The sequence below is a fragment of the Neltuma alba genome, unplaced genomic scaffold (genome assembly GCF_004799145.2).
Source record: "Neltuma alba isolate B1F8T4 unplaced genomic scaffold, ASM479914v2 tig00011337_pilon, whole genome shotgun sequence".
NCBI lineage: Eukaryota > Viridiplantae > Streptophyta > Magnoliopsida > Fabales > Fabaceae > Neltuma > Neltuma alba.
In genome coordinates, this window is record NW_021636039.1 from 131,026 (window position 1) to 146,898 (window position 15,873).

Below are 15,873 nucleotides of genomic sequence, written 5' to 3' on the forward strand. Positions count from 1 at the left end.
AGTGATAAGTGCTGGGAGAATCAAACACATCATCAAACTTTTTTCCAGCAGATTACAATCATTCATCAGAAAATTCTGGCAAAAAATACAAAAATGAAAAAAAAATGCATTCATGCTAGAAGACGCGAGAAAGAAGCGCTTATGAATCTGAGCAACACGAAATCACCCATTCAGAAGCAAGAGCAGTGAATTGGAGGCGAAAAGGTGAGATTACCTGCGAAGGACGAAAGAATGGATTACTGAAGAGTGAAGAGAAATAGCTGCGATTGTGATGAAGCGGAAGGAAGAACCGCGAAGAACCAGGGAGGGAGGAGGTAGGGCAGCCGGAAAGGAGCAGACGTCGACTAGTACGCAGTAGCCCTCATAAACACAAATATTTTATGTTACCTCCGCCATAAAGCTAGTTTTCCTCATATTATTAAAGAATGCATATTTATAAGAAAAAAAGGTAAATTAAAACCTTTAAATATATGAAATGGCCAAATGAATCCTAAATCAACATGACTGCGGTCAGAGATCAAATCTTAAATTATAATTATGAAATGACAGAAAAATACCAATATGTTATTTCCTTCTTCTTTTTCTCTTTTTTTTCCCCCTTTTTTTCTTTATCTTCTCCTCTTCCTTTTCATCTCCTTCCTCAATGCCTCCCCATCTCTCCCTCACTTCTCTCACTTTCTTTTCTTCCTCTGTGAAAAGATTGTTGATACAAGATGGAGTTGTTAGCTGATGTTGTCTCCAAAAATTACTGAGAATTTCAGGTTCGTTTTATTTCAAGCTATGATTGCTTATTCTTTTTCTTTAGCTTGTTTCCTTAGGAATTTGATCGAAAGGAAGTTGAACAGTGGTTTGCTCACTATCTGTTTCTAGCTGCTACCCATATGGCTAACACCAGCCAAAATTAATATAAAATTTTTTGGGAAAACTAATCCAAAACTCCTTATAGTTTTCATCAATTTTTAATTAGGTCCTTTAAGTTTTTTTCTTTTTTATCAAGTCCTTCAAGTTTGAGCCGTTATATCAGTTAGCCCTTATCACTCAAAACCGTTTAGCGGGGACTCACGGACTCTTTGCAGACGTTAGAGAGGACAGATGTATGCATGCACACAAGCATACTCAAAATATAATCCATCTTTCTGCTTCGTTGGCCTTAAGGTTGTTTGCAGTTATACATTCATCACCTTCTTCTCTATTAATCATCACCTACCCTTCCACTCTTACCTGTGAAACTGCAACTTTCATTGACAGCCTTGCTTCTGTTCAACATAAACCATCTGAACCCCACCCATGGGGAATCCTAGAAGGAAAATAATCCAGATACCAAAGAAATTATGAGGAAGAAGATGAAGAGTTCATTGACGAAAAATATTAGTTTGTCGAAGGATGTAGAGAAAAGTTTATAAAAATATTAGTTTTGTACTCAATGCATAGAGCTCGAAGAAACTGATTCCATCAATAACATGGAACTAATCCAATTCCCTTGTATTCTTCCTCCAGCAAGAGTTTGTTGATTTCAAGTTCGCAAAGTTCTTCCTTACGGACAAAACTTCGGTTTGTACAATGAGTGTGGAGGAATGGGGTTTGGCAGCCACTCATCTTTTTTTTTTTTTTTGGTGAAGATGGCAGCCACTCATCTGAAATGAAGAAGCAACTCTCATAGTATCTTTTTTTTTTTGGTAAACAAAAGTTTAGGTGAGTTGGGTCCCGGGGGCTCACCAGGGCCAGGGCATGCCTCCAGGCTCAGAGAGCGCTTACAGAGGTACTTACAGATCGCCCACCAACAAGGTCCTCACATCGGCAGTGGGATTCGAACTCACGACCTTGTAGGTTATGAGCTGACTCCTTACCAACTGGACCAACTCTTGTTAGTAACTCTCATAGTATCTTTTATTCAATCTTTGAAATGGTAGTGCGGGTGTCTTCTAACGCTGTGAAGGGTCCGTTTGTTCTCATTAAACAGTTTTAAGTGATAAGGACTAACTGATATAACGGCCCAAACTTGAAGGAGTTGATAAAAAAGAAAACAACTTAAAGGACCTAATTAAAAATTGGTAAAAATTACAAGGACCCCCAGATTAGTTTTCCCAAAATTTTTTGGACAAGACTTTGCTTATATTCAGTCATGTGTTTGCAGGTAGGTTATCTAATACAAACTATACAAGATTTTCTCTTTCTATCATTATATGTTTTTGTGCGCTGATTCTTCAATGAAATTAAAATTGATTTTGTTCATTATATCATTAATGATTTTCTAATCGCATGTTCAATTGATCACCTTTATATGATTTTGGATATGTTAAAGCTTTCTATTATGTGCTTTGAATTTTATCAAGTTTTACTTCTGGAGCACCAGTTACTATTACTGTAATCAGGGGACACAAGTTAGATGATGAACTTGTTATTTTCATATTCAGTATTGTTACTTAAAATAGTTGTTATTCCTAAAGTTGTAATTTGTCATATTTCACTTGTTATTTACAATAGTGAATTTGTTATTTTCATATCCAGCCTTGTTAATTAGAATAGTTATTATTCGTAGAGTTATAATTTGTTATACTTTACTTGTTATTTACAATAGTAAACATGTTATTTTCATATTCAGTATTGTTACTTGAAATAACTGTTATTTATAGAGTTGTGATTTGTTATACTTCACTTATTACTTAGAATAACATCCCTTCCTACTATTTGTAAGAATACTAGTTGCTTCAAATAAGCCTCTCTTTCTCAAACCATGCATATTTATTTCTCTTTTTAATATCTTCCTATTTGCATTTTTTTTTAGGTACAAAGAAGGCTTAAAACATAGAGCTAGCCTATGCTGGAAGTAGATTCTAGACAGTCATTCTCCATGAGACTTCTCAGGTTGCTCGAACAAGTATCAAAATAGGAGGAAACCAAAATTCCTTGTTTTGCTAGTTTGTCTGCAATTCCATTAGCATTCCTAGCAATATGGCAAAGCCTTACCTCCCAGTCAAACTTCAGTAACTCGGTGATCTGCATCATCAGTAAACTGCTATAACGGTTGGAGGTTTCCTGATTCAGTGAGTCAATCAGATTTCTAGCATCTGACTCCAAAATGATATGTTTAAATCCAAAATCCTAAGCCAATTTCAGACCCTTATAGATGGCCCAAGTCTCGGCTTCCACAGCATTGCATAACCCAAGTTGAAAAGAGAAACCCACTATCCAATTTCCCTGATGGTCTCTAACACTTCCTCCACATCCAACCTTTTGTGAGTTTCTTGACACCGCACCATCAACATTAACCTTAACCCAGCCTTCAGGAGGTTTTGTCCATAAATTAGTATTATCCAGATTTTGCATCCTACCACCGCCTTTCACAATTGACTTAGCAGCAGTAGAATTCTTCCAACTATAATTAATTACTGCAATTGGATTAATAGGCCTTTCAGCATCCTTGACGAAAGTTGCTGCATTCCTCCAATTCCACAGCTTCCAAACTGTAAATCCCCATATCAGATCCCAGTCTTCATTTCCATTAGCACCCATCTTATCTTTGAGGTTGATAGAAATCCAATCTCTTAAGGAGACTGAATAAAATCTGTTCACATGTTTATCATCCACAAAATTATTCCATATAGCCTTTGCATAATCACAGTCTCTAAGAACATGTAAAATACTTTCTACTTCATTAAGGCAATAAGAACACATGAGGGAACATTGAGACCATTTACTTCTCCATAAGTTCGTGGGAAGTCTTCCATGGAAAATCTTCCAGATGAAGAAGCGAATTCTTTTAGCACCTCTCCATTTCTAGATAAATTTATAAACTGGGTTATACAGAGATTTTGGATTCTCTTCAATCATATAATATGCACTCTTGAGAGTAAACATACTAGAATTTGAGGCTTTCCACACTATGCAATCCTCTCCAGCAGCGTCAAAAGGAGGCATCACTCCAATAAGTCTAGTTAGAACCTTAGGCTGAACTATATTTTCCATCTTATTAAAATTCCAAGTGCCAAACTCTACCCAGTCTATCACCATATTGTTCTCCTCTCCAACAGATAGAGGTCTTCGACAGAAATCTTTGATTTTTTTGTCATGAAACAGCCAATAATCATTGAAAAAATTAATTGACTTTCCATTCCTCAGTTGCCATTTAGAGCCGTTGTCAATCACCTCTTTCTGCTTACAGATAAACTTCCAAAGATTTGAGTCTCCTAGACCAGCTTTAAAAAGGTTTTCTTCATTATGCACCATATATTTCTGATTCAACACATCAGCCCAAAGACCCTTCTCTCCTATCATCAATCTCCAGGCTAGCTTTGCACCACAAGCTGAATTAACTGAAGCTAATTTCTTGAACCCGAGGCCACCATAGGATTTAGGCAAAGTGACATTTTGCCACCCTATAGGATGATATGCGTGTTTATCCTGATTATGTCCCCATATAAAGTCTCTTTGTAATCGTTCCACTTCCTCACAGATCTTCATTGGAATTTGAGACACTTGCATTGGATACATTGGGATTGAACTCAATACAGACTTAGCCAAAGTAATACGGCCTGCAGTAGACAAACTCTCCATTTTCCAGTTAGCTAATTTGGCTCTGACCCGATCAACTATATACTGAAATTTTTCAGTACTCCTTCTATTCTTTGATAAAGGAAAGCCAAGATACTTCCCTATTTCTGCAGAAACTTTCATTTGTGTTATCTCTTTGATTTTCCTCCTAATTTTCGTATCAACCTTAGGAGAGAAATATAAAGAGGATTTGCTTCTATTCACCTTCTCTCCCGAAGCCTGAGAGAATTGATCCAGAACTTCCATCATAGAAGTAATTTGTTTCTCAGAGGCAACTCCAAAGAGCAGCAGATCATCAGCAAACACTAAATGAGATATAGAAAGACCATTCTTTGCGATTGAAATAGCCTTCCAACGACCAGTAGTAACAGCATCACAAATGAGATGGGATAGTCTATCCATGCATAACACAAAGAGAAGGGGAGAAATAGGATCCCCTTGTCTAAGACCTCTCTTAGGAGTGAAAAACTCAGTTGTTGAGCCATTCCACAAAACATTATAAGTTACTGAAGTTACACAAGCCATTACAAGACCCACAAACTTATCTTTAAAGCCAGCATCATAGAGCACAGTGCGAATAAAACTCCCATTGAGCCTGTCATATGCTTTTTCAAGATCGATTTTCATCGCTACAAGCCCTCTTTTCACTTTAGCCTTACTCATCATATGCATGATCTCCTGGCCAATCACCATATTATCTTGTATATGCGTTCCCTTGATGAAACTGGATTGGAAAGGGGAAACTAAATCATTCATTATAGCTTTGAGTCTCTGTGTAATGACTTTGGTTAAACATTTGTAATGAACAGTACAAAGGGAGATGGGACGAAAATGTTCAACTAGTTGTGGATTTTCTCCTTTTGGTATAAGAGAAATTAGAGTTTTATTAGAATTATCCATTGTCAAGGATCCTTCAAAAATACCTTTGACAAATCTGCAAACAGATGGACCCACCACCTTCCAATTGTGTTGAAAGAAGATAGGTGAGAAGCCATCCAACCCCGGGGCTTTGTAAGGGCTCATAGCAAATAAAGCAGATTTAATTTCCTCCTCAGTAGGTAGAGAGCTCATAGAAGCCAGCAAGGTTCCATCAACTCTAGGAAAGTTAGCTGTAGTTTTCAGAACATTGCAACTCATCTCATCAGATGAGAGCAGCCTTTTAAAATAATTAACTACTAGTTCTTTCAGTTGCACTTCATCACCCAGCCAAGCACCTTGTTCGTCCTTTAAGGAGAGAATTCTATTCCATTTCCATCTCCTATGAGTTTTAAGATGGTAATACCGAGTATTTCGATCCCCTTTTGTTATCCACTCAGATCTGGATTTCTGGAACCATTTAATCTCCTCTAAACTAAGCACCTCCTCCAATTCAGATTGCAATTCAGTTTCCAAATCAACAAGGAAAGAAGAGTATGGGTAAGCTTCAGCCTTCTAAATCCCTGCCAATCTAGCAAGAATATTCTTCTTCTTTTTTTCTATAAAACCAAAGACCTCCCTATTCCAAACAAGTATGGAATCTTTAAAATTAGACAGACTTTTATTAATGTCCTCGTCCCGCATCCAGGATTTTGCCATAAAGCTTTGGAAGTTCTCATGTTCAATCCACATAGCTTCAAAACGGAAAGGTTTGGTACCTCTAAATTGAAGATTCTCAGCATCCAAACACAAAATCAAAGGATTGTGATCAGAAAAATTTGTACGAGGGCGTACCTTTACTAAATAGTTATGGAAAGTAGACATAAACAGAGCATTACCCAGAGCTCGGTCTAGTCTCTGATACATTCGAGAGCATCTATTCAGCTTTGGCCCTTTCCAAGTGAATTTAGGACCTTTGTAACCCAGATCTGTCAAACCACAATCCTTTAATTGGTCATTGAACCATCTGATTCTTTTGCTGTTAACACAGCCTCCGCCCACACGTTCTGAAGCTTCAGCAATATCATTAAAGTCTCCAATCACACTCCATGGTTCTACGATACTCTGGGCCAACAATTTCAATTCTTCCCAAAGTGTCTGACGGAGGTTCGAGTGTGGTATTGCAGAGATAGCAGTTATCAGACACGCTGGTTTCCCTGAGAACTCACATCTTAAGTGCAGCATTTGTTTGTTGCTGCTAAGAATTAAGATTCGGACTAACTCACTCTTCCAGACCACAACCAATCCTCCTGAACGACCGGTGCTCAGAACAGCAAAGAGACTATCGAAACCCAAGGAATAAATGCAACGCAACTTTGAATCCCTCTCACATTTTGTTTCAGAAAGTATCAGGACCGAAGGCGTTAACTTGCCAAAAATAGTCCTTAAGTTTCTGTTGAGGCCTTGACCGCATGCCCCTCTAACATTCCAATATAATACTTGATCCATAAACATAAATTGGGTATGTCCAGTTAAGCACGGCCCACTCCAGCTTAGAACTGCGTTTCAGGCACCACAAAGGTTTCACGTTGGGCTCTCTCCGCCTCGTCACTCAATGGGCTAGGTATCCTCGGCCCACTATGCTCAGGCCTATTTCCTTCCTCCCTCTCTACTCTATCTCCCGGATCATGAGGAAGTGGATCAAAATTACTGATGTAATCCATCTGCTCCTCCTCACTATTACCATGCTCGATATTATCGTCCCCATCAGCGTCTAGTTTACGTTTGACAGGGTTCTCATTTTTCGTGTCATCCAGCGTCAACATGAGTATCTCGTTAGTTCTCTTGTGATTCACAAACATCTCATGAGATCTCTTTTCTCTCTTCCCCTGCTCAACCCGTTGTTCTGCTCGCTGTAACGCTCTGTCAGGAATTCCCATTAGGACCACCTCAGTGGGCAAACCGTTATTCTTGGCTTGCTTTCTGCTCTGCGCAGCCTTTTTGCCCCGCGCGTACCATATGCTGGTAGTGGCTACATTTGCAAAAGTGCATTCCCCATATCCGACGTTGCAGGTAAAGCATTATCTTCTATTTCTTTCGTTAATTCAAAATTATTATTATCCACGTCAGCCAAAACCTCAAACCTCGTCCCGGAGTTCGGTTGCCAAAGACTTTCCCCTGCTTTCTCCTTTCCCCTTCGCTATCGTCGGGGCTTCTGCACCACTCTCCATATCTCTTGATCACTGCCCCTTTTGTCATCAATGTCCATCCTTGTTTTTTGTGCACCCAAATCACCGTCATTCTGGCTCCCTCTCTGATGCTCCATGTTCTGCTTTCTTGCACTGCAAGTCTCGCTACGGTGCCCATAAACCCTGCAGTGCAGACACAGTGAATGGAGTCCTTCATATTCCAAGTAGTAGTCCTCACCGTCTAAAGAAAACCCCGACATCAGTTGTTTACCCAAATCAATCATCACACAAATCCGAGCATAGTGCCCTCTAAGTTGAGAGGATGTGTTAAAATCAACTTTTATCGTCTCTCCAATCCTATTTCCAATACAAGTGAGAGCCTCCTCATCATGATACTCTAGAGATACCCTCGGTAACCGTACCCAAACTGCCACTTTATCTATTTTAGCTCTCGCCGGATTAAACTTTGGTTCCCATGGCCTCACCGTCAAATAGTGATCATATATCATCCATGGACCTCCTATTAATGCATTGAAATAATCCTCTCGATTTGATAGTTTGACTACAAAGTAACCGTAGCCAATGTTGATCAAGTTTATTATTCCACGCTTCACCCATAGTGTCTGGAGTCTAGCTTCCAAAGCTTTGAAGTCGATGCTGTGGTCTAAGAGCTTCACAATCATCGCTTTCTTCCAAGCCTGATACAATCTCTTCTTCATCCTACTTGAGAAATGGAATGTAGGAAAATTCCTTTGTGGATCTTCCCTTATTCGCACCAAGGGCTCTTTCTTACTAGCTTCGGAATCCGAATGCAAATCTTCAGACATACTATCGTCGGATACAGCATCCTCTTCTTCCTTTTTGTCATCCGAATGATCATCCTGATGATTGACACCTTTCAGAGTTTCTGCAAAAGTTAACCCGAACTTCTTGGATTGGACAGGAGTCTCCCCAAGTTTTGGCCATTGATTCAGATCTGAGCAATCACCCTTCTCCATTCCATGTTTAATCTTTTTTGAGCTTCGCATCATTAAATCATTTTCCTCAGTAGACGAAGGAATGAGTGTCACACTCTTCCCAGCAGGAACGAGAGCCATTTACTGGAGCAAAGCCTAATAGGCCAGAATGGCGGATTCCTATTTGCATTTAGGACCGAACGATTTTTCAAACAAAGCTGATGACTAAGAAAATATTCACATTTGTACCCAAAAAAAAAAGAAGAAAATATTCACATTGGAGCAATACAAGAAATATTAAAAGATGGAGTATTAGAAGCTCCAAATCCAACTTTTGGCTGTGTGTTTGTCATCATGTTCCCAAAACATAAACATATGTGTGTTTTTTTAATTTACTATACATAGCAACTTAATTAGAAGATAGTAATAACTTTTCTCTTAGTTATGCAAGGTTGTAGAGGATGGCTTTTAAATCCAGAGTCGATGACATGGAGCCACAAGTTTGCTATAATAAAAAAATATTTGTAAAAATAATTACTCTAAATAAAATAAATTCTCCATGTAATGGAATTGTTATTTTCTATTGTAGATTTGAAATTTTCTATTTCAGACTTATTATTTTTTATTGCAGGCTTGTAATTCCTTATTCTAGACTTGTTATTCTCTATTACAGACTTGTAATTTCCCATTTCATATTTGTAATTTGCTATTTTAAATTTATTATTTTTTATTGTAGACTTTTTATTTTTTATTTCAGACTTGTAATTTCTTATTTTAGATTTGTTATTTCTTATTACAGATTTGTAATTTCCTATTTTAAATTTGTAACTTCTTGTTTCAGACTTGTAACTCCTTAAAAGTCCACAATAGGGGATAATAAATCTAGAATAGGAAATTACAAGTTTATAATAGGAAATTACAAATCTACAATAGGAAATAACAACTCCATTTTAGACTTGTAATTTGCTATTTCAAATTTGTTATTTTCTATTATAAACTTGTTATTTCCTCTTCCAGACTTGTAATTTCTTGTTAAAGACTTGTTATTTTCTATTACAGATCTGTAATTTTCTATTTCAAACTTGTAACTCTCTATTTTAAACTTGTAATTACCTATTTTACTAAACAACCATTTGCCCAAGGAGATATGCAACCATTTTTAATTTATTTGTTAACAATTTTACTAAATATATAATGAGAATAACTTATAAAATGAAAATGACTATTTGCATAATGATTTTTGGAACTTGTATTAAGACATTTGCATATTGTTCTACCAAACAAGTTATGGGAATAACAACTTGCATACTACTATTGTCATTTAATAGTGAAATGTGAAAATGATGACAACTCAAACTAAAACATTAAACAATCATAAATCCCAATGTCATTTCAGTCATATATAACTATCATTAATAGTTCATAACAGTGGCTACTCATCAACAAAATAAAAAATATTAAACCTATCTTAAATGAAGTAACAGTATGTATGATGTATCCACATTTCTCTATTGAAACTATCTACCGAAACTTCCTCCTTCTTTTTTGGTCTTTCATCCCTTATCAACTCCTGTAAGTTAAGTATGGCAAATAACAAGTTAAGGATATTAAATAACAACTTAACTATTCTAAATAACAAGTTGAGTTTAGTAAATGACAACTTAAATATTACATATAACAAGTATATTAAATAACAATTTAGCTATTGCAAATAACAAGTTGAATTTAGAAAATTACAACTTAAATATAATATATGACAAGTTAAGTATACCAAATTAGATCATAACAGTACTATACTCACAGGCTCACAGCACAGGAAAACAACCCCTATCAAATCGACAAGCCAGTTTTTTTTTTTTTTTTTTACCCGAATCGACAAGCCAGTTAACAGCAAGAATAATAAGGCTAGTAGGATAAGGAATTTATGATTAAGAAGTAGACAATTTCCAAGAAACAATAAGATCAAGCATAGCATATCAAACTGAGATGTCAAGAATCATATCTATGAAAACACACTAGAGATTAGCGAGGGATGGGACATGGATAGTAAAAAAAAAACTGACTTGTTTGATTTCAGAGAGAAGGAAAGTGTCAGAAACATATCCAATAGATATTAGATAAGTCTGACATAGAAAAAAGTGGCAAAGAATACCCCAAATGCAAAAAGCATCTGCCATTGGTTTTGAAGATTTCAGCACGTCAACTTTAATGCTATCATCCACCATACTCGATCGAGTCACCTATCTGCTAGTGCTATTTAACCATTGTTTTACGCTTCACACAGCACCTTCAAGAACGTCCCAGAGTCAAGTAACCAATCTCATGCCCACGCCAAGGTCGAAGAAGAGGCGACGGTTGGAGATGAGGTTAAAGCGGCAAGCAACAACAGAACCAAATGAAATCTTTGTGTCCTCTCTCCTGTCCGGCGGCTTTGTCTCTTCTCTTAACTTCAAGCGCGACCTCCAAAAAAAGAACAGAAACGGAAGATGACACGGAAGACAGAAAATAAGAAGGGTTTTTTGATCTTTTAGTTTTAATTTTATAATTTTAATTTAAGACTCAGGGTGTGTTTGGCAAGCACCCCAAACCATGGTTTGGGAAAAATGTTAGCCAAACACCCTTAAAAAAATCAAAACCATGGTTTGGGTTCAAAACCATGGTTTTGACTCCAAAACTATGGTTTTGAGAAAAGCAGAAATTTTTTACTTTTAGAGAAAAAAGGGAGAGTGTGGGAACCTATAGGATATGTATCTTATTTTTTTTATAAACATATGTTTTATAAACATATTTAATCTTATATCTTATAAATATATATACATATTAATTATTTATTAATTATATTATCTTATATATTATTAATATATGTTAATAAAAAAATATATTATTAACAATTTTATTCCTTCAAATTAAAATATATCATAAAATATATTTTTTCTATAATTATCATATTAATTTATGCCAATTTGTATATATAAAAAGTACTTCTAATAACAACTATCCAAACACTCACACTTCTTAAAATCACTTTTTCACAAAATCTATTCTTTCCAAAATCTATTTTTTTTAAAATCTATTCTCCAAACCATGGTTTGGTTTTATCCAAACACACCCTCAGTCTCTGATGACAATTTCATCAACTCAAGTACCCATTTCACCATTTCATATATTCAATGGTCTTTATTTGTCATTTTTCCTTATGATACCAAACACAAATTAATTTCTAATTTTAGTAAAATATTCAAATAATAACTATTTTTTTTCATAAAATCTGTAAATAATTTGAAAATTACTTATTTTTAAAACTTAAAAGTAAACGGACAACTATCAACAAGGCCTCTTTCTTTGAGCCAGCTTTTGCACTTTTGTTTTGGTATCTGTATCTTAACGATATCATTTTTGGATTATTAAACTCAGTGCGAACAAGCTCCGTACGAGAATAAGCAAAAAGGGCAAGAAATTTAAGTAGCCAGTCCCCAAAAGAAAATTGCAGCACAGCTATTCACAGCTGAGCGGCAATCTGAAGTGAAGGGGAGCCGAGAGTTATCAAGGGAAGTGCATATATACATAGGGTCACATGCAGCATCTCAGAAAGCACTTCGGATGTTTTAAAGAGCGCAATACGAGTCACCAAGGTAAGTATTTTTAACTGATGAAGGTCTCGAAGCATATGCTCACAGGACCATGAGATCTGTAGACAAGGAAAAATGTTACGAGGAGCCATTCAATCATCATACTACGGTGTTAAGGTTTTCTTTCCGGGAAAATCTGGACAGAAAGGGACGATGAGTACATGTGCATCCTAGTTCCTGCGCACTAAGACGCCAAATTTACATGAATGTTACTTAAACCTGTAGCATGAGAGAGAATGCAGACAGCAGACATCATTGAATTCGATGCTCACACCTTTATTTAGTTATCTCTAAACACTCGAGCAAAATTTCCAAGTATTTAGGAGCAATATTTCGATGGCTGTTCAAGATCCTAATGTTACCTGTAACCACGATTACACTCAATGGTCCATCCTAATCATTCAGATCTGAAATAAGTCGTGATCCTCTTTCCTTTGTGCGGTTATCTGCCATGAGGGTGTTTCTCTTTATTCTGACAATTCCTTGAAGCGATACTGCATGTCGAGTCTTTCAACAGTACTTTGGCTCAGAACGTCTTTCAAATGCAACTCCTTCAAAAGCTTGGCAGCCATATCCATTTCTCCTTCGAAAGCAAGCCCTTCAATAAGAATGGTGTATGTTGTCTCATTAGGCATGCACCCTTTTTCTATCATCCTCTGAAACATCTCCACAGACAAGTCTGTTCTTCGAGACTTGCAGAGACCAAGTATAAGTGCATTATAGTTATCGGTATCAGGCCTGTACTCATTTTCTTCCAAAACCCTGAATATCTCAATGGCCTCATCCAACATGGCCTCTCTACACATTCCTCTAATCAGAGATGAATAAGTATAAGAGTCTGGAGTAAATCCATACTTCGTCATTTCATATAGTAGCTGAAAAGCTGGATACGTGTTCCCCTTCCTGCACAAACTTGAAATGACAGTTTGGTAGAAATCATGCATGGGGGAATTATGTTTATTACCCAAGCTTTGGATTATGAAGAATGCATCTTGTGTCTTCCCCACCTCACAAAGCATCGCAATAGCATTGTATGTCCCTTCATTAGGATTACAATGCCGAAGTACCATTTGTTCCAGACACTGAACTACAAGATCCACCTTCCCTTCATTACAGAGGCGGGCAATGATCGGATTATAGCTGGCTGCAGTTGCCTTGAATCCGCTCCTTGTCATTTCATCTAAAACCTTGAAAGCATGTTCAGTTTTTCCATGGAGGGAAAGAGAAGTAATTAATATGTTATAGGTAACAACAGAGGGAGGCTGATTATTTCCATGCATCTCAGCTAAAAGCTCATTTCCCTCCTCCCACCTCCCTTCGTAGCACAAACTCCTCAGCAAAATGTTATAACTCACAACACTAGGATCAAACCCCTTTGCTGGCAATTCCCTGAAAAGCTTAATAGCTTCTTCTGTCCGTCCTTCCTTGCATAAACCTGTCAACACAACATTGTAACTCACTAAATTGGGCTTCCCGCCCTTGGCAATTATTTCATCTAGAAGTTTCCTGGCTTCATCAGATCCCCTTTCCTTATAAGCAGCTTCAAGTAAAAAAGAATAAGTGAATACATTTGGAACCAACCCCTTCTTTGTTAATCGATCTAGAAGTTGCAAGCTTTGATTTAAACTCCCATGCATGCACAGCCCTTTAACTAGAGTGTTATAGGTAACAGTATTAGTTGGGAAACCACGTTCCTCCATTCTTTCAACTAATTGCATTGCATACCCAACATTACCTCTCTTGCATAGATAATTGACCAAGTATGTGTAGGAAGCCGCATCAGGTATAATACCTGACCCTACCATCATCTCCATTACCCTGACAGATTTCCTCATTTTGTTAGCCTTGCAAAGATCATACAACAGCTGAGTTGCTTGAGTTACATCAGGCTTGTGGCCTTTGCCTACCATATGCTCTAGATGGAGGAATGCATTATTAACTCTAAGCTCCTTGCTTCTGGGGTCGTTCTTCCCAATCCTCCAATCCGGCAGAGTAAAAACAGTATCTTTAGGAGAAATAGCTATCTGGGTATATGACAAAACCCTAGGAAAACCCCTGTAGAGTGAAAGGGCATGAATGTTTGGAATCAGGGAGTGAAAGCTAGAACCATTCCTTTTCGTTTTGGATGACAGATTTGCGGCTGGAGACACGGTATTCAGCAGCGCTGCCATGGTTGAATCCTAGCTAACATCCGTATGTAAAACAAAAACTCAAGGCTTTAGGTTAGTTCGACTAGGAAAAACTACAATCGGCTTCAAGATTGCAGAAAGTACTGATTAATAAAAACAAAACGAAAGATCGAAAGAAAAGCAGATGAAAGAGGCAAGGAAGAAATGTCGAGTGGCTCTACAGTTAGGTCAGAGAAGAGAAGAACGAAGGAGAAAAGAGAGAGATACCAGCAAGCATTTCTCAATTGCCTCGGCTCTGTGACATCGCTCTGTCCCAACCACAACTCCCTCCTTAAGTTATCCGGAACGGTTAATGCCAATGGTCAATGTTCGCGTCTCCGATTCTCCATCGTTAGCAATTTCATTCAATGGCAACTACTTCATTAGATTTTATACTTCCTCTATTTTTTTTTTATAAACAACAACTTCCATATCTTTCTTATTTCTAAATATAAATAATATTTATAAGTTGTTTTAAATTTTCGTAACAAATTTTTTATTTTTCTTCCATAAATTACTTATTTTAATATTAATATATTTATTGTCTTATTTCTCAAACCATCGTCTTTCTCTATCACATATTTCTTTTTTTCATAATTCTTTTTATTATAATAATTTTCTTATTCTCTTTCTTATATCCCCTCCATAAATAAGGGTATTTTGAAAGAAGAATTTCTAATTTTTAACTATTTATTTTCTTTAGCTAATTTTTTTATTTATATAATGGAGTTATATGTTGTTTATAATAAAGGACGGAGGGAATGTATGAAAAAGATCTTGCAATAAAAAAAAGGGGTTAAAATGAATCTAGCATCCTGAGACATTTTTCCAGATACATCTAATATTCTAAAATATTTTATGGTGCATCTAGTACTTTAAAATATTTTATGATGCATCTAGCATCTTAAAATATTTTTTAGGTGCATCTAGCACTCAGAAATTTTTTTTTTACCTTAGTGTTAGATACACTAAAAAATATTTTTGAGTGCTAATGCACTAAAAATACTTTATAATACTAAACACACTTAAAAAATGTCTTAAGGTGTTAAATACACCACAAAATATTTTAAAATACAGATACACTTGACAAAATATTTTAAAATACTGGATACACCTTAATCATAAGTAAATACGTAACTAACCAGGGTCATGGAGAAATTCAACCTATACTCTTTCTCACAATTTGTGCCAACTCAACATGGCATTTTGACATTTTTTTTTCCCTGAAATCCGAGCTCCGAAGTTTAATTTGGCAATAAACAAAATCCTTGGAAGTCTTGTGATTATAGTAGTTTGATTTTTCTTACTGCCTTTTCACATTAAGCATACTGAGCATAATAACTTTATTAGTCTAGTGATCGCAAAAATATTTTATTTTGTTAAACCAATAATTCGATTTAATTTACATCAGTTTAACAAATATAGCATCAGTCACATGAATTATCAAAACGGATAGTCTAAGGTTGTCTCAGAAAATTGCACGAGTCTATAGCATGTAGCCATGTGGAAGATGATTTCAAGACAA

At 36.4% G+C, this 15,873-nt stretch overlaps 1 protein-coding gene and 1 long non-coding RNA gene across 5 annotated transcripts; both read right to left on the minus strand.

Moving 5' to 3' along the window:
• Positions 1-9,895: 9,895 nt before the first annotated feature.
• Positions 9,896-10,749, minus strand: LOC114712109 (uncharacterized). The gene is made up of 2 exons (XR_003737201.1): positions 10,704-10,749; positions 9,896-10,121 (listed from the first exon to the last, which is right to left on the minus strand). It is a non-coding gene; the product is annotated as an uncharacterized LOC114712109 (long non-coding RNA).
• A 20-nt stretch (positions 10,750-10,769) lies between these two features.
• Positions 10,770-14,601, minus strand: LOC114712105 (pentatricopeptide repeat-containing protein At1g79080, chloroplastic-like). Of its 4 annotated transcripts, none has more exons than XR_003737199.1 (2): positions 12,543-14,568; positions 10,770-11,011 (listed from the first exon to the last, which is right to left on the minus strand). XR_003737199.1 is itself a non-coding variant. In XM_028896575.1 (2 exons), exon 2 carries the CDS (start codon positions 14,349-14,351, stop codon positions 12,648-12,650), a length of 1,704 nt encoding a protein of 567 aa, XP_028752408.1. In that variant the 5' UTR covers positions 14,352-14,364; positions 14,577-14,601; the 3' UTR covers positions 11,994-12,647. The 4 variants fall into 4 exon arrangements, 1 of the variants encoding a protein (XP_028752408.1); XR_003737198.1 differs by lacking the exon at positions 10,770-11,011 and adding an exon at positions 11,927-12,357; XR_003737197.1 differs by lacking the exon at positions 10,770-11,011 and adding an exon at positions 11,927-12,357 and having other exon boundaries at positions 12,455-14,568.
• Between the last annotated feature and the right edge of the window lie 1,272 nt (positions 14,602-15,873).

Excerpts from the sequence above, each read along its gene's own strand:
- LOC114712105 (XM_028896575.1), bottom strand. The coding sequence starts at position 14,351 with ATGGCAGCGCTGCTGAATACCGTGTCTCCAGCCGCAAATCTGTCATCC.